This window comes from Gekko japonicus, unplaced genomic scaffold (genome assembly GCF_001447785.1).
Source record: "Gekko japonicus isolate JY-2015 unplaced genomic scaffold, Gekko_japonicus_V1.1 scaffold2056, whole genome shotgun sequence".
NCBI lineage: Eukaryota > Metazoa > Chordata > Lepidosauria > Squamata > Gekkonidae > Gekko > Gekko japonicus.
In genome coordinates this window covers 25,252-50,710 of record NW_015177081.1, presented here as the reverse complement: position 1 = coordinate 50,710, position 25,459 = coordinate 25,252, and the positions used below count along the sequence as shown (strand labels likewise).

The 25,459-nt window shown below is 48.2% G+C and overlaps 1 protein-coding gene across 1 annotated transcript in view; it reads left to right on the top strand.

Moving 5' to 3' along the window:
* Window positions 1-21,134, top strand: part of LOC107124753 (MOB-like protein phocein) — a 50,341-nt gene extending 29,207 nt beyond the window's left edge. Inside the window, exons 3-9 of the mRNA XM_015428260.1 lie at window positions 6,073-6,135; window positions 8,600-8,700; window positions 12,431-12,473; window positions 12,992-13,078; window positions 15,725-15,804; window positions 16,026-16,137; window positions 18,753-21,134. Coding sequence (XP_015283746.1) covers window positions 6,073-6,135; window positions 8,600-8,700; window positions 12,431-12,473; window positions 12,992-13,078; window positions 15,725-15,804; window positions 16,026-16,137; window positions 18,753-18,884 — 618 coding nt within the window. The 3' untranslated portion in view covers window positions 18,885-21,134. The remainder of the gene's footprint in view (window positions 1-6,072; window positions 6,136-8,599; window positions 8,701-12,430; window positions 12,474-12,991; window positions 13,079-15,724; window positions 15,805-16,025; window positions 16,138-18,752) is intronic.
* The last annotated feature ends 4,325 nt before the right edge of the window (window positions 21,135-25,459 follow it).

Below are 25,459 nucleotides of genomic sequence, written 5' to 3'. Positions count from 1 at the left end.
CGGGTCCCACCCAACCCCCACCCCAGTCTCTGGGCAGGGGATGGGGAGTTGGGTTGCCAGCTCCAGGTTGGGAAACTCCTGGAGATCCGGTGTGTGTGTGTGGAACCTGGGGAGGACGGGGACCTCCTCAGTGCGGCATGAGGCCATAGAGTCCACCCTCCAAAGCACCCACTTCCTCCAGGGGAACTTATACGGTTGCCAGATCCCCCCCCCCCCCTGGGGTTTGGTTGGCAGGCCCCCCCCCCCCCGGCCACCAGTGGGGGGTAGAGTGGGAGGGTTGCCAGATCCAGGTTGGGGAAACTCCTGGAGCCCCGGGGAGGGCAGGAACCTCCTCAATGGGGCACAGTGCCATAGAGTCCACCCTCCCAGAGCATCCGTTTTCTCCAGGGGAAGCTGGTCTCTGCAGTCTGGGGATGAGCTGTGATTCCGGGGGAGATGGGATGCTGGACTAGATGGACCCTCACTGGTCTGATCCAGCAGGGCTCTTCTGAGGTTCTTACCAGGTGAGGGCCTTGGCCTCTGTGCCCTGTTGTTGGCTGTCTAGAGGAACCGGTTGGCCACCGTGTGAGACAGGATGCGGGACTGGATGGACAATTAGCCTGGTCCAGCAGGGCTCTTCTGATGTCCCTTTGGGCGGTGGCGGAAGGGTAAGCAGGAAAAGAGAATGGGTGTGTGTGCGCATGGGGAAACTTGATGGTTGGCCGCACAGAAGACGAGGAGTGAGCCATTGCAGCTGCAGATGGGTAGGGCCGGATTTTCGTGCAAGCCAGGATATGATCCAGGGTGGAGTCTGCAGAGTTCGGAGCCACCTGTCCTGCATTGTACCCAGCAGTGACCCTTTGAGGCTGGTTATTCAGTTGCGGGGTGGGGGAGGAAGAAAGGTATGCCACCGGCAACGCCTGACAGATGGTGGCCTAGCTTAAGCAGGCGGCGTCACGCCCCGGGCTGTTTGGCCGCCGTGCCAGATTCTGGGACGGAGACTTCCAAATCGGGTGATAAAAAAGGAAGCAGGAGTTCAGCTGCGATGAATTGAGCCATGACTTGCAGATCTCGTGCCCAAATACCTTTCGTTAGTCTTCAAAGCGCCATGGGCCAGACTCTCGCTTTGATTTTGCTGCAGCGGATGAATGCGGCTGGCCCTCTGGAATTATTAGAATGCCTGGCATTACTTCCATTACAAGTTTAGATTTTTGTTTCCTTTTTTAGGGTTTCGTTTGCCCACTTTGTGTGTGTGTCTGTGTGTGTGACTTAGCAGCTTTCCTTCAAAACTGGATGGAACGTGTATGGAATTCCCTGTGTCTCTTCGTTCCATCCCCCTCTGCACTTCTCATAGGTGCTGGTGGGAGGGAATGTGTCTCAGAGCCTCTGCTTGGCATGCAGAAGGTCCCAGGTTCAATCCCTGGCATCTCCAGTTAAAAGGACCATAAGTAGGTAATGCGAAAGGCCTGGAGAGCTGCTGCCAGTCTGAATAGACAATACTGACCTTGCTGGACACAGGGTCTGATTCAGTAGAAGACAGCTTCATGTGGTGTGTTGCGCTCATGTCGATCAAGTAGGGGCTTCCCCCTACTTCCGAACCTTTGGTGATTAAGGACACCAAAGGAAATTAGGGAAAATGTTGAGACAGTGTGCAACTGCAATAAAAAAGGCCAACGCTATGCTGGGGTTTATTAGGAAGGGAACTGAAAACAAATCAGCCAGTATCATCGTGCCCTTGTATAAATCAATGGTGCGACCTCATCTGGAGTACTGTGTACAGTTCTGGTCACCACACCTCAGAAAGAATATTGTAGCACTGGAAAAAGTGCAGGAAAGGGCAACTAGAATGATAAAAGGGTGGGAACACTTTCCCTATGGTTAAAACGCTTGGAGCTCTTTAGCTTGGAGAAACGACGGCTGAGGGGGTGACACGATCGAGGTTTATAAGATTATGCATGGGATAGAGCAGGTCAAGAAAGAAGCACTTTCTCCCTCACAATACAAGAACTCGTGGGCACTCCATGAAATTGCTGAACGGATAAAAGGAAGTCCTTCTTCACCCAAAGAGTGATGAACACATGGAATTCACTGCCACAGGAGGTGGCGGCGGCTACAAGCATGGATGGCTTCAAGAGGGAATTAGATAAGCATATGGAGCAGAGGTCCATCAGTGGCTATTAGCCACAAGGTATAGATAGGAACTTTCAGTCTGGGGCAAGTGATGCTCTGTATTCTTGGTGCTGGGGGGGGGCAACAGTGGGAGGGCTTCTAGTGTCCTGGCCCCACTGGTGGACTTCCTGATGGCCCCTGGTGTTTTGGGCCACTCTGTGACAGAGTGTTGGACTGCATGGGCCGTTGGCCCGATCCAACCCTGGCTTCTCTTATTATGTTCTTATGACAGTACGAGGGAGTATGTAATGCTAGCCTGCTTTGGGGCAGCGGAACTGTTATTGAATAAAACAAAGCCTGAGTCCAGTGGCACCTTTGAGACCCCCAAAGTTTAATTCTGAGTATAAGTTTTCATGTGCGTGCACGCAAGGCTACCTGAAGACGTCTGCACGCACACGAAAGCTTCTACCCAGCATTAAACTTTGTGGGTCTTAAAGGTGCCTGAATGGACTCAAACCTTGTTCTGCTGCTGCAGACTGGCATGGCTGCCCACGTGAATCGTGCTGGTCAATAAGATATGCACACCCAGCTGGGTTGGTGGTTTCCAGTCTAGACAGGTTGTCTGCACTAAGGGATATTCACGACAACATATTGTAAACTATGTTTTGGGACTCCCGGATGCCCCAAAGTGACTTATTTTGATTTTGAGATTCCATTCTTCTAAGAAGCTTGTTTGAAAGAATGAAGCAAACAGCGCAACAGAAATGGTAGTTTTCATATGTGAAGTGTTGTAATGGTTACCCCTTGATTAGATTTTATTTAGTGAACGTCAAGTCTTTTTTTTTTTAATATGAAAGCTTGAAAATCACAAAGTAATTACTAGGCATTAATTTTATAAAGAAGAAGGGGACGGCAAAGGATGAGATGGTTAGACAGTGTTATCGATGCAACAAACATGAAATTAAGCAAACTTCGGAGCACAACGGAAGACATGAGGGCCTGGCATGATGGTGTCGCGGAGAGCCGGACTCGACTGTGCGACTGAACAACAATTTTCTGAAACTCATATTTCCCACTCCTCCACATGCAGCCAGCTGGGTGACCTTGGGTCAGTCACATGTTCTCGATAGAGCTCTCTCAGCCCCACCTGCCTCACAGGGTGTCTGTTGTGGGGAGGGGAAGGGAAAGGAGACTGTAAGCTGCTCTGAGACTCCCAAGTGAAGGGCAGGGTATAAATCCATTTCTCTTCTCTGTTCTGTTCTTCCTGGAAACCAATGGGTCATTTTTGAAGCATTTGTTAGAAAGATGCATTTCAGTATGAAGTCTTCACAGTACTGTAACTGTAGGACATCTCTTGAATTCTGTAGCTAGAACGGGCCTTCTATTGTAAAAGCATAAAGGCTTGAATAACTAATCGGGAAACAGCTGCTGGTGGTATTTTTCCTGAACCGTCTCTTACATCCTGCACAACAAAATACTCCCCCCACCACCACAATAAAAAATTCTGTGGTAGGAAGGCAGTGATTACTTTGTTGGTTTTAATCACTGCTGCCATTAGTCTATGGGTTTTATTCTTTTTCGGCAATACAGCTTTTTATCCGTTTTTTTAAAAAACAGTGAGTCATCCTCTCAGGGCGGCAGTAGGTGGCCATACCTGTTGTGCCATGCCCCCAGAGGAGGAGTGTGGGTTCATAAGCGCAAATGTCTTGGGGTTTGTTTCCGTGCCCTTTTCCTTAAGATAATACGAACGTATTTGTGAGTCTATTCTCATCTTGCGAAAATGCATCTAAGAGATATCCGTGCCGTGTATTTGCTTCTTTGGTCTTGTTAAAAGAACACGATTCTTCTTCTGTTCAGTTAGACTAATGCGGCGTGCAGAAAATTAAATGGCCTGGAATGTCAGCCGAAGACTGTTTTGTGTTTTTTTGCATTGCAAACCCAAGCATATTTGCTTGTGGGTGTAGTTCTGATAACTGGCGTTGAACTTGTTTTCAAGTGAAGCATGCTTGGCATTGCAAGCATGAGAGCCCCGTCTTGGCATGTTTACTTGAAAGCAAGCCTCACAGAGGGACCTGGTGGCCGTGGAAAGCGCCGTAGCGTTGCAGCTGATGTACAGTGTAGCAACCCTGGACTTCCTTGGTGGTCTCCCCTCCAAGTACTAACCAGGGCCGACCCTGCTTAGCTGCTGAGGTCTAACAAGATCAGGCTAGCCTGGGGCATCCGGGTCAAGGCTGGTGGGGACCTACTCCCGTGTAAATGAACATAATAGTACAGCTTACGTTCTGTGATGGCAAAGGTCTGGAGTCAATGTTGTCTTAGCTGGGGGGGGAGCCTCTTCTTAGCTTGCGGGGGGGGGCCAGTTTGGTGTAGTGGTTAAGTGTGCGGACTCTAACCTGGGAGAACCGGATTTGATTCCCCACTCCTCCACTTGCACCTGGGTGGATGGCCTTGGGCAAGCCGTAGTTCTGATAAGAGCTGTCCTTGAAAACGAGCAGTTTGTGTCAAGAGCTCTCTCAGCCCCACCAACCTCACAGGCTGTCTGTGGTGGGGAAGGGAAGGGAAAGGAGAGTGTAAGCCGCTCTGAGACACCTTTGGGTAGTGAAGGGCGGGGTATAAATCCAATCTCCTCTTCGTCTTCTTAACATTTTCTAACAAAACGTTTAGAACGCTGCAAACGGCTTCACAGCCTGCTCATCTGCAGTAGGAAACAATTACCAAACACTGTGAGACAGAGCGCAAGCAAAACCTATGGAATAAAGAATATTGGGACTAAAGTTGTGTTCTTGTCATCCGTTGTATTATTTCAATATTATCAAAGTCATGTCACATCAAAATTTTCAAGATCAATGAGTACATGTAATTGCATCCATATATAAGAGTTATCAACACAAAACATGTAACATCTTATCAGATTAATTCTAATAAGAGCCCATAAAGCCGGTTACTCCAAGAAGTCCAAGAGAAATCTTATCTGCAGGGTCCAGTCTGGAAAATCCTGTCTGAAATGTCCGTGTGAAGGACCCAATTTGGACTAATCTGGGACGTCTGTGTGGACAGCCCAATGTCTGTGTGAAGAATCCAGTATGGGATGATATATACAAATTAATTACTAACTTGTTGCAAGTAATTAAACTTTTATTCAGCCAAAGTATCTCATGGACATGTTTTCAATATCAGGGTTATGAACATAAGAGAAGCCAATGTTGGATCAGGCCGGTGGCCCATCCAGTTCAACACTCTGTGTCACACACAGTGGCCAAATATACCAGGGGCCATCAGGAGGTCCAGCAGTGGGGCCAGGACATTAGAAGCCCTCCCACTGTTGCCCCCTCTCCCCCCAAGCACCAAGAATACAGAGCATCACCTGCCCCAGCCTGAAAGTTCCTATTTATACCTTGTGGCTCATAGCCTCTGATGTACCTCTGCTCCATATGTTTATCCAATTCCCTCTTGAAGCTGTCCATGCTTGTAGCTGCCACCACCTCCTGTGGCAGTGAATTCCATGTGTTAATCACTCTTTGGGTGAAGAAGGACTTCCTTTTATCCGTTCTAACCTGACTGCTCAGCAATTTCATGGAGTGCCATCAGGAGGTCCACCAGTGAGGCCAGGACATTAGAAGTCCTCCCACTGTTGACCCCCCCAAGCACCAAGAAGACTTGCCCCAGAGTCCCTATCTATACCTTGTGGCTAATAGCCACTGATGGATCCGCGCACTTAACCACTACACCACACTGGCTCTCATTTAGCTTGTGATGCAGCAGGATGGGGAATATCATCTTTGGGACCAATCGGCTGCACGGGCTGGCTGGGCTGATGCAACTGGAAGTTCTCGAGACAGCCGGCAGGTAGGGAGCCGCAAGAGGAATTGCTCCGCGCAAGGTCCCGCCACTGCTGTTTTAATGCAAGTCTCCCGGAACACTGCTGTGGAAATGCACCTCTCGCGGACTGGATTTTTTTACACCTTTTGGTTTTTGTCCCCTTAGGATTTTTACAACTGGCCCGATGAATCCTTTGAAGAAATGGATAGCACGCTGGCTGTTCAACAGGTATTTTATATTTACGTTCCTTCTCTTTGCCTGCTCCAGACAGCTACCTTCTGGGTTCTGCCGTTTGCGGTTGCACTAGAATATGTCAACCAAGTGCATAGAAGAAATGTATAGATACTAAATTATGAAATCTAAAGTGGCTCCCTGGTATAAATACTGTAAATTTGACCATCGCAGGTCGAGTTACCTCGTTAACATCTCTAACTACCCTCTTGGAGTGTCCTTTACAGCCTTATGATTTCAAACTATGCAAACAGCTCTTCTGGCTGGCCATTATTCACACACTCCAAAAGGGCAAGGTCTTTGCATTTGTTGTCTGCCAGCGGTGGAGAACCTTCCTCACTACATGCTTTACTGTCCGCTATATAGCACTCCAAGAGAGAAATTTTTAGCAGGATTTCTATAGGCTACGCAAGCATACTCAAAAGCTGAAAAGCTTGGCGTTCTTCCTTTCAGATAATGATTCTTATCTATCCCACAGAGTCTCCCTGTTTGCTTTAGCAGCGTCTAAGATTAGATCTAAGGGGCAGGTTAGTTGAAGGTGTCCGAATCTATATCTTTTTATTAATGATTGGTAGTCCATTTTAACCCTGATTGTTTTTATCAGCATTTCACTGTATTCTGTATTTTGTAATGGCCAGTGGCTTTATACAATAAACCTCTACCTACATAGATACTTTTACTTATACGTAAAGAGGAGCGTTGAGCATTTAGGTAACGATCACCATTTATCATGCTAAGAAGACAATACTCCACACTCGCTAGAACTCATCCATCTTTCTCACTATTGTAGTTGTGTTTTTTTGTTCACATTAATCAGCTTTGGATTACAAAGACAAACTTCCTTGTCCAGTTTTTATATTAGATTTTTGTGCACTAGTTTCTTTCCTTTAGAAGATTGGAGGCCCCACGTGGGAACATTTGTCACATAATAGTTGAGTCAATGAGATGAAAAGTCACCATTTTTTTTCAGTCTTGAACATAAGAATGTAAAAAGAGCCCTGCTGGATCAGACCAATAGTCCATCTAGTCCAGCATCCTGTCTCACAGAGTGGCCAACCAGTTCCTTTGGAGGGCCAACAACAGGGCATGGAGGCCGAGGCCTCCCCCTGATAAGAAGAGCCCTGCTGGATCAGACCAATAGTCCGTCCAATCCAGCATCCTGCTCACACGGTGGCCAACCAGTTCCTCTGGAGGGCCAGTGACAGGGAATGAAGGCTGAGGCCTTCCCCTGACGTTGACTCCTGGCTCTGGGATTCAGAGGGTTAGTGCCTCTGAATGTGCAGGTTCCCCCTCAGTCACCATGGCTAAGAGCCACTGGTAGAGCTATTTTCCGTGCATCTATAAGAACATAAGAGAGGCCCTGCTGGATCAGACCAGGGGTCCATCTAGTCCAGCCTCCTGTCTCCCACACTGGCCAACCAGTTCCTCTGGAAGGCCAACAATAGGGAATAGAGTCCGAGACCTTCCCCTGATGTTGCCTCCGGGCTCTGGGATCCAGAAGATTAGTACCTCTGAATGTGGCGGCTCCCCTCAGTCACCAGGACTAGGAGCCACTGATAGACCTATCCTCCACGAATCTAATCCTCTCTGAAAACTTATTCCTGTGGCCATCATTGAACCTCTGGCAGTGGATTCCACATTTTAATCACACTCTGTGTCAAGTGGTATTTCCTTTTTTCCATCCTGAACCTACAGCTTCATTGGATGCTCTAAAGTTCTAGTATTTTGGAAGAGGGAGAAAACATTCTTTCTCGACATTCTCTACCCCATGCATAATTTTATAAACCACTATCATGTGCCCCCTTCGTCTTATCTTTTCTAAACTGCAAAAGCCCCAGACTCTTCAGCCTTTCTTCATAGGGAAGGTGCTCCAATTCCCTAATTATCTCAGTTGCCCTCCTCTGTACCCTTTTCAGCTCTGCAATGTCCTTTTTGAGATACGGTGGCCAGTATTCCAAATGATGCCGCACCCTAGATCTATACGTCATTTCGTAGAAAAAGAGGTGCAGGAGCTCATTAGCATAACTCATTAGCATACCTTGTTTGCATATGCCACACCCCCTGACATCGCCGGAAGTGTCTCAGAAGGCAACACCCACTGCTCAGGCTCCACTGGACTGTTTTGGATTGCTAGCTATTGGGGGGGGGGCGTGCAGATCTGCCCTCACAGAGGAGGGAGAGCTTGTACCTGAAGGGGGGGGGGCTCTGCAACTTACCTGGCTGCTTCTTGCTCCTTGTGGCCCGACTGAGGGCTGCTGGGAGCAGGAGGCGGGGCTTGCTGCATGTGCCCCCCCCCTGGGCTCCTTACTGCCGGAGCTCCGCTCCTGTGCGCTCCTGCAGGAAATGACCCCTGTCAGGGGTATTACAATATTGACCATTTTGTCCTTGCTTCAGCCATGAGCCTTTTCGGGGGAATAGCCACATGCCATACGTTTGTATGTTGTGTGTTTCTTCCTTCTAGTATATCCAGCAGAACATAAGGGCAGACTGTTCGAACATTGACAAAATTCTCGAACCTCCAGAAGGGCAAGATGAAGGCGTATGGAAGTATGAACACTTAAGGTAATGGTTGATGCAGGGGAAAATTTAAAGTGAACCGTAACTGTGGCCAGTCCTTGGAAAAAGCCAGTTGCTTCTTTCCCTGAAATACTGGTGTTCCTTATGCCCCTGGGAACACCAATCTGAGACTCCAGGGTTGCTGGGGGAAAGAGAATGTGGACCTTAGATGCTGAACCACTCCTAAATGGGGAACATGCTCCAAGGCTCTGCTGGCAGAAGATAGAGGATAAGGAAGAGAAGGTATCTGCTGGGAAACAAGGCAGAACACCATAAGAACCTAAGAGAAGCCAATGTTGGATCAGGCCAATGGCCCCTCCAACACTCTGTGTCACACAGTGGCCAAAAATACCAGGGGCCATCAGGAGGTCCACCAGTGGGGCCAGGACACCAGGAGCCCTCCCACTGTTGGCCCGCCCCCCAAGTACCAAGAATACAGAGCATCTCTTGCCCCAGACATAAGAACGTAAGAGAAGGCATGTTGGATCAGACCAATGGCCTACCCAGCAACACTCTGTGTCACACAGTGGCCCAAACCCAGGTGCCATCAGAAGATCCATCAGCGGGGCCAGAATTCCAGAAGCCCTCCCACTGTTGCCCCCCCAAGCACCAAGAATACAGAGCATCACTGCCCCAGACATAAGAATGTAAGAGAAGCCAGTGTTAGATCAGGCCAGTGGCCCATCCAGTCCAACACTGTCACACAGTGGCCAGAAATAACAGGTGCCGTGAGGAGGTCCAGCAGTGGGGCCAGGACACTAGAAGTCCTCCTACTGTCCCGTCCCCCCCGGCACCAAGAATACAGAGCATCACTTACCCCAGACCGAGAGTTCCTATCTATACCTTAAAAATAAGAGAAGCCAATGTTGGATCAGGCCAGTGGCCCACCCAGTCCAACACTGTGAGTCACACAGTGGCCAAAAATACCAGGTGCCCTCAGGACATCCACCAGTGCGGCCAGGACACCAGAAGCCCCTCCCACTGTTGCCCAACCCCCAGGCACCAAGAATACAGAGCATCCCTTACCCCAGACCGAGGGTTCCTGTCTATACCTCGTGGCTTAGAGCCACTGATGGATCTCTGCTCCATCTTTTCTTTCAGTTAACGCTTCCCTCTCAGTTGCAGGTGCATGCTACTTGAATGAAAGGCTCTTGCAAGCGGCGTCTTCCCTTCCACCAAACAGTTCTGTCAAAGCTCTTTGCAGGCAGACGGACTGGGCACATCCCCCCCCCATCACCCCATTCAAGAGATCTGAAACTGCTAACGACTATCCTGTTCCTGGACAAACACAGAGAGCCAGTATTGTGTCGTGGTTAAGAGTTGGAATCTCCACTTAAGCCACGGAAGCCCGCTGATTGACCTTGGGCCAGTCCCAATCTCTCTCTCTCTCTGCCTCACCCGCCTCACGGGGTTGTTGTGAGGATGGACTGGAGGAGAGGGGAGTGCCGTTAGCGGCTTTGGGTCCCCACTGGGGGAGGAAGGCGGGGTAGAAATGAACGAAAGAAAATTAAATAAATGAATACAGGTGGTTCCGAGTGTTCTCAAAGCCATTCCAGTCAAATCCAAGCTCCTCGTGATGTGCCGTAGTTCACTGGCATTAGCCGGATGTGAAAAATTAGCATTATTTGTCACGGTTAACTGTTTTGTTCTGCCCAACTTGCCACGTGTGAACTCTGGTTCCAGATTTTTCATTTGGGCACAGATTCCGTTGCCCTTAGTGGAACACCTGCTCGGGGTTAATATTTCCAGTCCGGGTTTGCCTCGCCTTCCTGCGTGAGAATAAGGGCCTGTTCGGAGCCGAGGTCATTCACTCGTCACCTCGCAGCTGACTTCCCACGGAGGTGTCTGGAAAGTGCTCGCTCGTGTCTCTGCTCTTGATGTTGGCAGGGGAAGGGTTAACCCCCCCAAAAAAAATTATTAAGATGCTTAAAATGAAAAGAAGGCAGAGTGACAGGTAGACCTCCAGTATCTTTGGAGTGGATTAGGAACATACGGAGACCCCTGCTGGACCGGTCCAAGGGCCCATCTAGTCCAGCACTCGAGGGAGCCCACAAACAGGAAGACTGCAACGGCATCCTCTTGCCCAAGTTCCGCAGCAACCAATTTAAAGAGGCCCACAGCCTCTGGTACAGGAGGGAGCAGATCCCCATCACGACCACAAGCCACTGACAGCCCCGACCTCCACCACTGCCCACTCCCCTTTTAAAGCCTTTCAAGTTGGGGACCCTCACCCCATCCTGTGGCACAATTTAGCTGCGCCATGTGATGTCTTACTAGTAAGTTCTTGAATATTTAGACGGTGTAGAATTTTAAAAGTTTCATTAAATATTGCACTACGAGCCTGTGGGGAGGGCCAAAGTACGTGCCATGTTCTGGCCGGAAGGGGGTTGGCTTGCTGAGTTTCTGCCTGTCCTCGTGATGACGAGCGGCTCGTTTTGTTACTGCCCTGAGTATACCGTCTGCGAGACGGCAAGGCATCTAAGGTCCCCGCTGTTCCGCATGTGGAGGTAGAGGCGCCTGATTTCCCCCTTTCAGCTATGGCTCCTTATGCCACGTGGAATGTCCTCTTGCCCTCAAGCGTGGGGGGGGTAGTGAACAGGAGCCTGTGGTGGGAATGGAGTTTGAAAAGGCCCCAGCGCGCGCACGGGATACTGAGTTAAGCCCTACCATTTTGCCACCTCCCATTGGCGCTTCCGTGTTCCTTTAGCACAGGGCGTCTTCTGCCGACACAAAGATGGTGGAATTCCAAAAACAACATCCGTGACAAAAATAACGAAGAGTCAGTAAAGTTAAGTTGCAGAAACGTTTACTGTGGTGATTCTGTAGAAAATGTTCTTCTATTATTGCTCACACGCCAACGAATACTGCACAATGAAAACAACATTGGGTTCTGTCATCAGAGATAAGAATTGGGATTGCTGCACGCTCAGATAAAGCAAATATTGTGAAACAAATTGTTTTCATTGCGCAGTATTCGTTAGCGTGTGAGCAATACTAGAAGAAAAATTTATACAGAATGACTACAGTAAGCGTTTTTGCAGCTTATCTTTATTGACTCTTCGTTATTTTTGTCACTGATGTTGTTTTTGGAATTTCACTTCCTCCCGTGATCTCTCATTTTTGGCTTCTACGACACAAAGATGGTGTCAGGTCAGCACCCAAGTGTCTTATGTCAGTGGAAGGTTTCTGGTGTCAGATGAGCCAATGGGCAGCGACAGATCAAATGGTAGAATCCGAACCGTGGTTGCCTCGACCCTTGTTTTTAATGACTTTTAAGAGTTTGGGCAGTTAACAGACTTTGTTGCATAGGCAATCTTTGTAGATCTACCTACGATTATCCGTCCTTACCCATCTCTAGAGAAAGGGGTACATATTTAAGATCTTACAATCTTAACAAAAGATCTTAAGAAGATCTCATATATTGTTCTGGGTCCAAATTGTCAACACAAGTTGGAATTACCTACTGATGATTCTTACTTCCATTGCGGCAGTTGAAATTATTTTAGCTTTGTTCACATCTGAGATGTAGCATGCTTTCCCTTTGCCCCACCATTCCAGAAATCTTAATCGCTTATCATACAGTAGACATTCTCAAGTACTGAAGTCTGTAACAGATAGTCTGCACTCTTCTGATGAGGACAAGTGACCATCTAATGTTCTGTTTTCTAAAATTTCAGGCAGTTCTGTCTAGAATAGCATTAGTGACTATCTAACATTTTGTTTTCTAAAATTTCAGGCAGTTCTGTCTTGAGCTTAATGGCCTTGCAGTTAAACTTCAGGTAACTTTTCCCTTCCTTATATTCCTTTTAAAGGTGAAGCCTAAATTTTCCTTTTCTGACTAGCCGGGAGGGTATATGTAGTCTGGTGTAGTAGTTAAGTGCACGGACTCTAATCTGGGAGAACCAGGTTTGATTCCCCACTCCTCTTGCACCTGGCTGGATGACCTTGGGCAAGCCATAGTTTTGGCACAGCTGTTCTTGAAAAAGAGCAGTTTCTGTCAGAGCTCTCTCAGCCCCACCTACCTCACTGGGTGTCTGTTGTGGGGAGGGGAAGGGAGAGGAGTTTGTAAGCCGCTCTGAGACACCTTCGGGTAGTGAAGGGCAGGGTATAAATCCAATCTCTTCTCTTCTTCTTAAGGCATACTCTAGTTCTGCAGGACTTTCTTTATCTTTGTTCAGACTTTTTCTGTTCCCTCCTGATTTTGGGTGCAGTGATTTGCAGTGAAGCAACTTCAGGGGCAGTGCGCTGTATCCTTCTCCCTGGTTTAATCTTTCTTTGCCGCCCAATGTCTCCCCAGACTGAATGCCATCCAGATACCTGCACGCAGATGACAGCGACCGAACAGTGGATTTTTCTCTGTGCAGCCCATAAAACTCCCAAAGAGGTAAGAAGGGGGCGTTCTGACGGGGGCCATTCAGGCTGACTTGCAGCAACCCCAGCAAGGGGCTTTCAGGGCAAGTGAGAAGCAGAGGTGGTTTGCCAGTGACCGTCTCTGCAGAGTCTTCCTTGGAGGTCTCCCATCCAGGTATTAAGTAGGGCTGACCCTGCTTCGCTTCTGAGATCTGACCATATCTGGCTACACCGTGCCATATTCCTTCCACAAAAGCAAGGTGCTGTTGTGGAAATAACTGTGGACCGTGTTTGTGTTGGAAAAATTGGCAAAAATACTTAGATATTCAGAGGCTAAAGCAATGGAACATAACATAAGAACATAAGAGACGCCAATGTTGGATCAGGCCAATGACCCATCCAGTCCAACACTCTGTCACACAGTGGCCAAAAACACCAGGTGCCATCAGGAGGTCCACCAGTGGGGCCAGGACATTAGAAGCCCTCCCACTGTTGCCCCCCCCCCAAGCCCAACATGGAACTGTTGGCCCCCCCAAGCCCAACATGGAACAATGGAACTTTGCTTCACTGGAGAGGAGGCATTTCTTCCTGTGTAAAAATCTTTATTTCTAAGGGGAAGGGTACACAGGAAAATCTACAAAATAAAAGACCTAAGGCTACATCCCTACAGCTTTACAGACTGACCACATGGTCTCACAACAACAACTGCAATGGAGATTCTTCTTCTTCTTCTTGACCCCTAGAAGGAAATGACCCGAGTGCATTAACCAATGATTGTGAGTAAACAGACTTAAATTTCCCCGGGCTCTCTTCCCATTGGCTCTGTGCCAGGTTTCCCTTCCAGGTCAGTCTAAACAATAGCACAAAGGGTAAACGGATTAACCCTATAATGGCTGAATTAGACCTTGCAACACACACACATTTCCAACAGTTTGAACGATGGAAGAGTTGTCTTCCTTTTGCATGGGCCTGTTTGGTGACCGCCAGCCTCACGCTGCCACCACGCTTCTTTCTGACTTGAGAAACAGGCCTCGAGAAGAGCCTCTTTGGATCTTGAATTTCCAGCTTGCTTTGTATTTCTGCATTTCCAAATAAAGACGTGATCTTTTCCAATGCCAGCCTACTAAGCCCTGTGGCTCTTAACCGGAACAGTGTCCTGGTTCAGGAGGTGATGCTCAGGAGACGTGACGGGCTGTGCCAGAGGGCACGCAAAAGTCCCAAAGCTCCCGTAGGTGGAGGCCCGCCAAGAGGACTTGCAGTCCTGCCTTCCGCTCGTCTCCTGAGAAGTTCACCCCTCTGCAGTGAGCAAGGCTGATTCCCAGGCAAGTGTGGCTGTGGCTGCAGTCCTGGGCATCTGTGAGTGGGAAGCGAGAAGAACATCGAGCACTGCGGGGCCTGTGCTGACGGGCACATCTCTGGTAAGGAATGTCCCCGACCGCTCCAGAACAAGTTTGCGCTGAAGGAACAGCTAGAAGACTGGAGGCACGGCAGGCGGTTGGCAAGTCCTGCCATCCGAGAAAATCTACTTCACTGATTCAAGCGATCCAAAAGGTTGAACGGCGACCCACTCAGAGCTCTATCCTTTGTTATCAAATCTACAAGAAAATGCTTTCTGTGTTAAGAACACAAGGGAAGCCATGTTGGATCAGGCCAATGGCCCATCCAGTCCAACACTCTGTGTCACACAGTGGCCAGAAATACCAGGTGCCATCAGGAGGTCCACCGGTGGGGCCAGGACACTAGGAGCCCCTCCCACTGTTGCCCCCCCCCCACCAAGCACCAAGAATACAGAGCATCACTTGCCCCAGACATAAGAACACAAGGGAAGCCAATGCTGGATCAGGCCAACTGCCCATCTGGTCCAACACTCTGTGTCACACAGTGGCCAAAAATACCAGGTGCCACCAGGAGGTCCAGCAGTGGGGCCAGGACACCAGAAGACCCTCCCACTGTCGCCTCCCCCCAAGCACCCAGAAAACAGAGCATCCCTTGCCTCAGACCGTTCTTTCCTATACCTTGTGGCTCATAGCCACTGATGGACCTCTGCTCCATATGTTTATCCATAAGAACATCAGAGAAGCCAGTGTTGGATCAGGCCAACGGCCCATCCAGTCCAACACTCTGTCACACAGTGGCCCAAAATACCAGGGGCCATCAGGAGGTTCACCAGTGGGGCCAGGACACTAGGAGCCCCTCCCACTGTTGCCCCCCCCCCACCAAGCACCAAGAATACAGAGCATCCCTTGCCCCAGACTGAGAGTTCCTATCTAGACCTTGTGGCTAATAGTGGCAGGGCGGCTTCTCTTTCCTTTCTCTCAAACTTCCTGCTGTTGCCGGGCGAGGTGCACCGTGGGGGGGCATGATACCCTCCCAAGGTGGGGCAGAGCTTCTCTGTGGTGGGTCTCCACCCCCAAATGCCCCACCGTGACTATGGGCCTGGTGCAGGTTAGTTGGCAATGGTGCATCTTTCTGGGATAAGAAAAGTTTAACCTCTGCTTTTAAAATAATGTCCTATTCCGGCTCTCCAGCTAAACCTTTGAAGAGCTGCTATTGGAAAGCTCGCTGCGAGCGTTCTAATGACTTCTGTAGAACCGTGTGGGCCCTGGGGTACCTACAGTGATTAGAGAAGATGGTGCTACCTTTAGTCAAACAAGACCTTTCTATCTTTCGTTCCTTTTAGTGTCCTGCCATAGACTACACCCGGCACACGCTGGACGGAGCTGCATGTCTTCTGAATAGCAATAAATATTTTCCCAGCAGGTAAAAGCGCCGTGGGTCCCCCCTATCTGCCTTTTTAAGTATCCACAATTAGTTCCCAAAAAGTGTGCAAAATTTAGAGCATGTTTGATGGAAATTGATTTTTGCTATATCAAATCGACACCATTATCTACTGTTCTTGATTTAAAATATTTGTATATATATAGTAAACCATTAAGTCGAAACAGGATCCTGTGTAAAATGTTTGTTTTTAATTCTTCCAGAGTTAGCATAAAGGAATCCTCCGTAGCAAAACTAGGATCAGTCTGCCGTAGGATTTACAGAATATTTTCACATGCGTATTTTCATCACCGTCAAATATTTGATGAATATGAGGTAAGTGTTCTTATGTTTTTAATAGATAGATTAATGTAGGATAAGTCTGTCAGTGGCTAATAGCCGTGGTGACTGAGGGGAACCTCCACATTCAGAGGCACTAATCCTCTGACTCCCAGAGTCAGGAGGTCACATCAGGGGAAGGCCTCAGCCTCTGTGCCCTGTTGTTGGCCCTCCAGAGGAACTGGTTGGCCACTTAATGAGACGGGATGCTGGGCTCTTCTCATGGGAAGGCCTCTGCCTCTATGCCCTGTTGCTGGTCCTCCAGAGGAACTGGTTGGCGACCCTGTGAGACAGGATGCTGGACTAGATGGACCACTGGTCTGATCCAGCAGGGCTCTTCTCACGGGAAGGCCTCGGCCTCTGTGCCCTGTTGCTGGTCCTCCAGACGAACTGGTTGGCGACCCTGTGAGACAGGATGCTGGACTAGATGGACTATTGGTCTGATCCAGCAGGGCTCTTCTCATGGGAAGGCCTCGGCCTCTGTGCCCTGTTGCTGGTCCTCCAGAGGAACTGGTTGGCGACCCTGTGAGACAGGATGCTGGACTAGATGGACCACTGGTCTGATCCAGCAGGGCTCTTCTCACGGGAAGGCCTCGGCCTCTATGCCCTATTGCTGGTCCTCCAGACGAACTGGTTGGCGACCCTGTGAGACAGGTTGCTGGACTAGATGGACTATTGGTCTGATCCAGCAGGGCTCTTCTCACAGGAAGGCCTCGGCCTCTGTGCCCTGTTGTTGGCCCTCCAGAGGAACTGGTTGGCCACTTAGTGAGACGGGATGCTGGAATAGATGGACCACTGGTCTGATCCAGCAGGGCTCTTGTGATGTTCTTAAGTGTTGTCATATGATCACTGTTCTAGTTTAGCGCTAGACTCTTCTTAGAGGTCAGCAGTGGACCTCCTTCTCTGCAGCCCTAAAGCAGCATGCTTGGGAGGGCTGTTGGGGAATGTGTGCTTTCTTCACAATGCTGTTTATGCCACTTTCCAAATATACTTAGGTCACGACACTCAGGGTTGGGCTGGGCTGGGCATGGATCTGGAAACAGGAGGGGAGGTTGGAAATGATGAGGATCGGCTCTACTTCGGTGCCTCTTGGGAATTTAGCCATGAATAGGCAGTGGGGCAGTAAAGGAAGAAGGAGAGAGAGAGAAGAAGAGATTGGATTTGTACCCCGCCCTTCACTACCCAAAAGTGTCTCAGAGCGGCTTGCAAACTCCTTTCCCTTCCCCTCCCCACAACAGACATCCCCTGTGAGGTAGGTGGGGCTGAGAGAGCTCGGAGAGAAACTGCTCTTTTTCAAGGACAGCTCTTATCAGAACTACGGCTTGCCCAAGGTCATCCAGCCAGGTGCAAGTGGAGGAGGAGTGGGGAATCAAACCCGGTTCTCCCAGATTAGAGTCCGCGCCCTTAATCACGACACCAAACTTCTCAAGTGTGTCAGATCTGAAAGCAAACGGGACTGGCCTTTCTGAACTCGGGTTTTCAGCACAGAAGTCGTACAAACTTTTCTATAAGCCGGAGCATAAGTCAGCCACCTTTTTACATGCAAAGCAATAATTTAGACGAGCATTTGACGGGAACGATCTGCTCCGTGTGCACTGCAGTTGCTTACATAGAGTCTCTGTGTATATACTGTAACATGAACATTGCCCTTAAGGGTGTTTTTTTGGGGGCTGCTTGTAGCTCACCAGACGTATTTGTCCATCTGCAGGTATTTGGGGGCTCCCCACTTTTGTGACCTAGAAGAGCTGCAGTGAAAGGGAGATTTAGCAAGCATCTTGATGGCGCACCTTGGGTTGCATGCATTGTGGGGTTCAAAGGGGGCAGGGTACGATAGACTTGGAGGCAATGCTCCCTCTAAGCTGTGGAGTCCTGAGAGCAAAAATTCTACTTTGGGAGCTACCAGCATTAAAGTTGTGAGCAGGTGATTTGGCTACTGCAAGGGTGTCAAACATGCGGCCGGGGGGCCGGATTAGGCCCCCGGAGGGCTTCTGTCAGGCCCACAGTGAAACTGGCTGTCTTCTGCTTCTTCAGTTCTGCTGCTGCTGCGTCATCGTAGGTTTGCAGCTTACAGATACACACCTGAATAGCATAGTCAAGATTGCAACAGCACAGACATTTTGATGCAGTAATTCAGAGCAAGAGGTGTCAGTTATCAGATACTGTTAAATAAACAAAATATTGCAAGAGTGCTACTGTTCTAAGCATGTTTTTATTTTAAGTTAAAAAAAAAGCTTTGTGTTTGTGTCCTTTATAAAGTTTATATCTCCGCTACCTGGCACTACATGTTATGACACACGTGGCCCGGCTCAACAAGGTCTCATTTATGTCAGTTCCGGCCCTCATAACAAATGAGTTCGACACCTCTGGGCTGCTGCATAAATTAGTTTGCTCTGGAGCCCCATCCTTCCTGAGCTAAGACAGAAATGTGTGAGCCAGAAGCTAAAAAACTGTGAACTGGCTCACACTAACTCAGCTTAGACAGAACATTGCTTGGAGGTTTGGGTAAGAAAGTGTAATGTACACAATGGTCCTGACCAATTAAGTTCTCCCCTTTTGAAACGTTGTTTCAAAATTCAGACATGTCATCCATGTGATTCCCTTTCTTTCCCCAGAACGAAACCTTCTTGTGTCACCGGTTTACCAAATTTGTGATGAAATACAACTTGATGTCCAAGGACAACCTGATTGTCCCGATCTTAGAAGAGGAGGTACAGAATTCGGTTTCCGGCGAAAGTGAGGCATGATGGGGATCGTGGACTGTAACGAACACACAATTAACACGATGTACTGTATATGTCATTTTAGAAACTTCAATCATGTATCCTTAGCGCTCTGGTTAGTAAACCTTTTGTATGCTGTGTGCGTTTCCTCTTAATATGGGATATGGTTTAAGTTATTCGTGAACTGTATATTCTTCATTGTGGCAGTCATGGTTTTTAAATAAAATTAGAGTTATCTGTTTATACTGCCTGTTAATAAAAAGAATTTACAGTTCTGAAAAAAAATTGCTGCTAAACAATCATTGGATCACAATCTTCAAATCTTGTCCAATTTCAGTCTAATAAGTTAAAGCTCCTTCTACTAATGAAGTTTGGAATTTTTAACCTTTTATTCTCGGTCTGACATTTTAGTTACGGAAAACTGCAAGTCCGTAGAAGTCCAATTCTGTATTTTATAGAAATTATCCTCGTCTTAGTTCCTAGACTTTTTTTGCTTTTGGGTGTGCGCATATGTAGTGCTAAACTATAGTAATATGTGTGTATCCAAATATCCATTATTACAGTATTATTAATACCAAAAGGATAATAGTTTTTTAAAATTATGTTGCCAAAAGCGTATCCTAGATCTGTTTCTTTCTGGACTTGCCTTTTTGTCTTGGTGGAGGCTCGTGCGTCTCAAAAAAGCTTGTCCCCTGAAGGCAAAGACTCTCCTCCACTGTGTGTCTACCTGCGCCGCTCCCTGGCGGATAAAACCAACATGTCTCCCCTCTTGCCTCTAGTGAAGTACTCTGTGGCGTACGCCTGTGCATTATTTAGAGGAATGGCTTACAGACTATACCTCGCATTAGATGTTCATGTAAACACTACAGCGGTGCGTGCGAAGATAACCTCCCTCGTTTGTAGCAAAAGAGCTCCCTGTTCTTAGAAGCTTGAGTTGACCCATCACGTTGTGTGCAACTGGAATCAGTCCTCTCTTTATCCACCCCTTAAGAATAACATCTCTGCTTTTATGTTCCAGTAATAGGGTTTTGCCCCTCATTCCTTCTTTAAACATGTCTTTAAATGGCATTGGCAGGTTGGCGTCATTGCCGAGGTTCCGTGAGTGTGCAAAGTGGTGTAGGTTGAAATATCTCAGATGGCGGCAGAACTGTTTTCGAGAAAGGATGTCGAATGTTCGGCTACATCAGATAGACACAAATGCCGAAATCTAAAAGCACTACCGATCTTTGTATATTTAAATGGGACTCGGTGAGATGTTTTAACTCTCTGAAGTTGGTATCTTAACCAATCCCCCTTCTCTGTCTCTCCGAGTAGATACGCTTCAGCCTTAATGGGCCAAAGCTTTTTTGTTTCCTTTCTAGGGTTACTCCGTGATCCAGGAATAAAGAAATCTAATTTATTTGTCACAGTCCTACTTCTGTTTCAGAACACATAGTGGACGTGCCTTAATTGCATATAAGGGATGACCAACTGGGCACAGCTTTAGCAACTTTGCTACCTGGGCATAAAGGGAAGTGGGAAACTGAGGCGCGAGGAAGAGACTCAGGTCTTCAGAGGGTCGTGGCACAAGCCCACTGACTTGATCGGGGCTGGGCTGGTGGAGTCACTTGGAGGACTGACCCACAATTTCTCCAGATTTCTCATCCAGGTCTCCTCCCTTGGCGGCTCTTATTTTCGGTTTTGAAACGGTCTTAATGGTCAACAGGGTCCTCACATTGGATGTGTTCTTAGCAACGGCATGTTGCCGTGGCATCCGTGCGCAGCTGAGGCTTACCTTGGGCAACACAGCTTCGGTTAGTACCTCAGAGCACGTGGCTAAGGAATTGTGTTTCGGAGGTGGCAGGATACATGTGGCGTTACCCCAACTGGCGGTTCCAGTGTAGTCTCTCCCCCCCCCCGTCAGAACGAGTCGATCAGCAAAAAGGATGGCGCCCTGAACCACTTATGTGACAGTGTGCGGCGCTTGACTCGGCAGGGAAACGGTAAACAGTCTTGGTTTCCCGCTAAATGCTTGTAAAAGTAATCGGTCTTATTTTTTGCTAACGATTTTGATTCTGCTGCACTGTAAAACTTGACTCTATGTAATCCAAGTCCGGTGAACGGCCTCAACGGGACGCTGCTTGTGACGCTTTGCTTAACGCTGCTGACTTCGAGTACCTCTGATAACATGTTTGCAAAGTATATGCCTGCCTGATTCTCTCTGGAACGTCCGTAAAGCTTCAGTGAACTATTGACTTTGTATGGTAAAATATTATTGAGGGTTTAACTTAACATCCTGCATTTCGTGAGCAAAAATTCTACTTTGTGAGCTGTTGGCCTTAAAGTTGTGAGCGAGTGATTTGGCTACTGCATAGATTAGTTTGCTCTGGAGCCATCCCTTCCTGAGCTAAGACAAAAATGTGTGAGCCAGAGGCTAAAAGACTGTGACCTAGCTCACACTAACTCAGCTTAGAGGGAATACTGGTGATATCTCAGGAGGGCAGTAGCTCAAATACGCTGACTGGACGTGTAAGTTTGACAGCCTTTGGATGTTTTTCAGGCGGCATAACAGTCTTCCGCCATGTTGCTGCTATGATTTGAACAAGACAGATAAAGGGGGGTTGCAGTATGGTACCAATATGGACAAGATAGAAGTACTGCAACTGTGCATTAATCAAATTTGTATTAATAATAACCACATATCTGATCATATATTCATATAAGTTTTACAAACAACAGAAACCAAATTCAAACTACAGAAGATGAAAATGTTCTTTACAATAATATCTAGGACGGGCTGATGAGCCCGTCCTAGATATTGTTGTTAAGAACATTTTTGTGAATAACATCAAAACGTATAGGAAACAAGGAAAGACCAATTTGGAAGATTTGTGATTATGCGGATGCACAGCTGTATGAGGTTTTCTGTATGAAAAAGACGCCTCGAAACGAGCTTCAGCTCCGGGGGAGTTCGTCCATCTTCGTCCATTTTCATCTTCTGTAGTTTGAATTTGGCTTCTGTTGTTTGTAAAACTTATATGAAGATATGATCAGATATGTGGTTATTATTAATACAAATCTGATTAATGCACAGTTGCAGTAGTGCTATGATTTGAACAGCCAAAGAGGAAATGGTGAGCCAGGACAAAGGGGAAACGACGTACACTTTTTGGCTGATCCGGAGGGTCCCTGAGGCACGCAGAGGGACATGGTTGTTGATGGCTCATGTGTGCGTGCAGAACAGACCCTCTGGCCTTCCACACAACCCACCCTGTGCATCCGCTTGCTCTACTGAAGTTGTTCTGTAAAGTATTTCTTCAAAATAGCAGTTCGCCCATCTCCAGTGAAAGGAAGAAAATGTGCTATCTACATCCCCCCCACACACACACACACACAAATTCCTGTAAGCAAGCTGGTAAAAACAAAACCTGTGGTAGATTCATCAGCAAAACTGATTTCTGAGTAAGATCTTCCAGAAGTTGGCATCCAATCTGTGAGACAAATGGTGGGGGGGACTAGGAGGGAGAGAAGATGAAATCACTCACTTTTGATTGGTTCTGAGTTGAAGGGGTACAGATCTGCTTATCTATTAATCTTTCCTCACCCCCCTTTCTCCCCTCACCCCTCCTTTGTAAGTTTTCTCCTCTCTTTCTACCCCACTGCCTTCTAATTCGGCTGCTGCATAAATTCGTTTGCTCCGGAGCCATCCTTCTTGAGCTTAAGACAAAAATGCGTGAGCCGGAGGCTAAAAAAACTGTGAGCTAGCTCACACTAACTCAGCTTAGAGGGAACACGGGTACAGCTCATCTGTCCATTCTGGAAGAGGAGAGCTTGTTTTACACAAGAACATAAGAGAAGCCAATGTTGGATCAGGCCAATGGCCCATCCAATCCAACACTCTGGGTCACACAGTGGCCAAAAATACCAGGTGCCCTCAGGAGGTCCAGCAGTGGGGCCAGGACACTAGGAGCCCTCCCACTGTTGCCCCCCCCCAAGCACCAAGAATACAGAGCATCCCTTGCCCTAGAACGAGAGTTCCTAGCTATACCTAACATAAAAACATAAGAGAAGCCAATGGGCCTTCTCAGAGGAGCCTGGAACCAGAGTGGTGGCAGCGTCAGGTAACACCCCACCTGAGCCGTGACAGACAGCTAAGCTTAGCTGGATAGCTTAATACCATCACTGACTATACGAAAGAGTCACATGCGGCTATTTTTTTTGTTGACAACTTAGAATATTCTCATCATGTTAAATTATACAGATAAAAGTGGGTACCCACAAGAAACTTACGGGGGGAGGGCATTCCCCCACCTTTGCTTCCTTCCCTCTTCCTGCTTCTTTGTCAAAGTTCCCTCCTATCTTTCTGCCCCCCACTGCTTATCTATTAATTTTTCCTCACCCCCCTTTCTCCCCTCACCCCTCCTTTGTAAGTTTTCTCCACTCTTTCTACCCCACTGCCTTCTCTAGCCCGGAGCCTCTCCCGACATTCCCCGCTACCGTGGTCAGGCCTAGAGCCTCTCCGCAGGAGCAGCTGGGCCCTCAACTGTACATGTGTTGTCTGCGCATGCACAGACAACGCTATTTGACTTTAGGAGTAATTAACCCTGCCCCATATTTTTTAAGATTTCAGATTTTTCTGCAGACTTGGGGGGGGGGGGTCACCCAGGTTTGCAGAGAAATTTGGGTAACTGTGGCCCCGATCTATGGTTTTATGGGCGCACCTGGGAAACAGATAGATTCTGATGCCTTTTTGGCTTAGTGGATCATTTCCTGTATGCATTTGTCTGTCTAGGATCCTGTGCTTTGGCAACGCTTGAGACGCAACGCCACGCCCCATGGGGCTCCCTGTGCTCGCACCATACTGGCAACGATGGGTAGTGGAGACCAGTGTTCCCTCTAAGCTGAGTTAGTGTGAGCTAGGTCACAGTTTTTCAGCCTCCGGCTCACACATTTTTGTCTTAGCTCAGGAAGGAATGGCTGAAGAGCAAACTAATGTATGCAGTAGCCAAATCGCTCGCTCACAACTTTTAATGCCAGCAGCTCACAAAGTAGAATTTTTGCTCACGAGACTCCACAGCTTAGAGGGAGCATTGGTGTAGGTCTGTGGGATGAGGGTTCAGCGTAGGCCTATGCTGGGTATGTTGTTAGGGGGCGGAGCCTGTCCCTTGCCTGCAGAACATCAGTGGTTCAAGGCCTCCATGTCTCCTTTTGCAGGGTAACCCTGGGAAAGATGTCTGCCTTAACCTTGGACAGAGAGCGAGCTGTCAAGGGAGCCAGTTTGGTGTAGTGGTCAGCAGCGCGGACTCTAATCTGGGAGAACCAGGTTTGATTCCCCACTCCTCCACATGCAGCCAGCTGGGTGACCTTGGGTCTGTCACAGGTTCTCTCAGTTCTCGAGAGCTCTCTCAGCCCCACCTCCCTCACAGGGTGTCTGTTGTGGGGAGAGGAAGGGAAGGAGATTGTAAGCTGCTCTGAGACTCTTTCAGGTAGTAAAGGTAAAGGTTCCCTTGCTCAAAAGCCAGTCGAATCCGACTCTAGGGTTGCGGTGCTCATCTCCGTTTCAAAGCCGAAGAGCCAGCGCTGTCCGGAGACATTTCCGTGGTCATGTGGCAGGCATGACTAAACACCAAGGCGCACGGAACGCTGTTACCTTCCCACCGAAGTGGTACCTATTTATCTACTTGCAATTTCTTGCTTTCGAACTGCTAGGTTGGCAGGAGCTGGAACTAGAGACGGGAGCTCACTCCGTCATGCGGCACACTCGGGTCTCGAACTGCTGAACTACCGACCTTCCACAGCCTGCAGTTCAGCGTCTTAACCACTTGAGCCATCCAGCTTCTTCAGGTAGTGAAGGGCGGGGTATAAATCCAATATCATCATCGTCATCATCACTGTTGTACAACGGTCTTAACTTGGTATGGGACATCCATTCCTCAGGCATCTCCCGGATATCGAAGCTGAATAGAGGCCTTGTGTTCAAACTCCTCAGTATCCCAATGCTGACAATGTCCTGGCATTTATGGGATAGCACAAACATCACAGTCTCAACACCGTGTATAGGATTTCTTTTAATACGTTCACTCTCTGAGTTCTAGGCTCAAGCAGGAGTAGTGTTAAAATTTGCACCTTAAACGTGGCGCCCGGTTCTTCATTTACACCTTAATCCCCCCCCCCTTAAACCACCGCGTTGTTTGTAATAGCACATCGGGGAAATGCTCTGTGCCGTTTCCACACTTCTTCATAGAAAGCTTTACGGTTTCCAACTGCAGAAATCAATACCCACCTTGCCGTTTCCCTCCCCCGGTTGTCGGAAGCATCACTGAGATCATCACCGAAGGCACTCGGGGCTGTTCTAGGAATGCAACATCCCAATAAAGTTGACCCTACTCGGTTCATTCTTCCGCCAAGTATTATCAAAGATGACTGTTTTTCGGTGAACACAGCTGCGGAGGAGCGAGGGGGAGACCGCGTGTATTTGGCTAAGGGAAAGCTGGTGGTTACATGTCCTGGCGGGTATATAAACGTAAGCTCTGTCTTTACGGTTTGTCAAATTATGTACAGGTCCTTCCAGTCTAGCCACTGGTCACATGCAAGTGACTTGCGTGGCTTCCTGCTCAAAC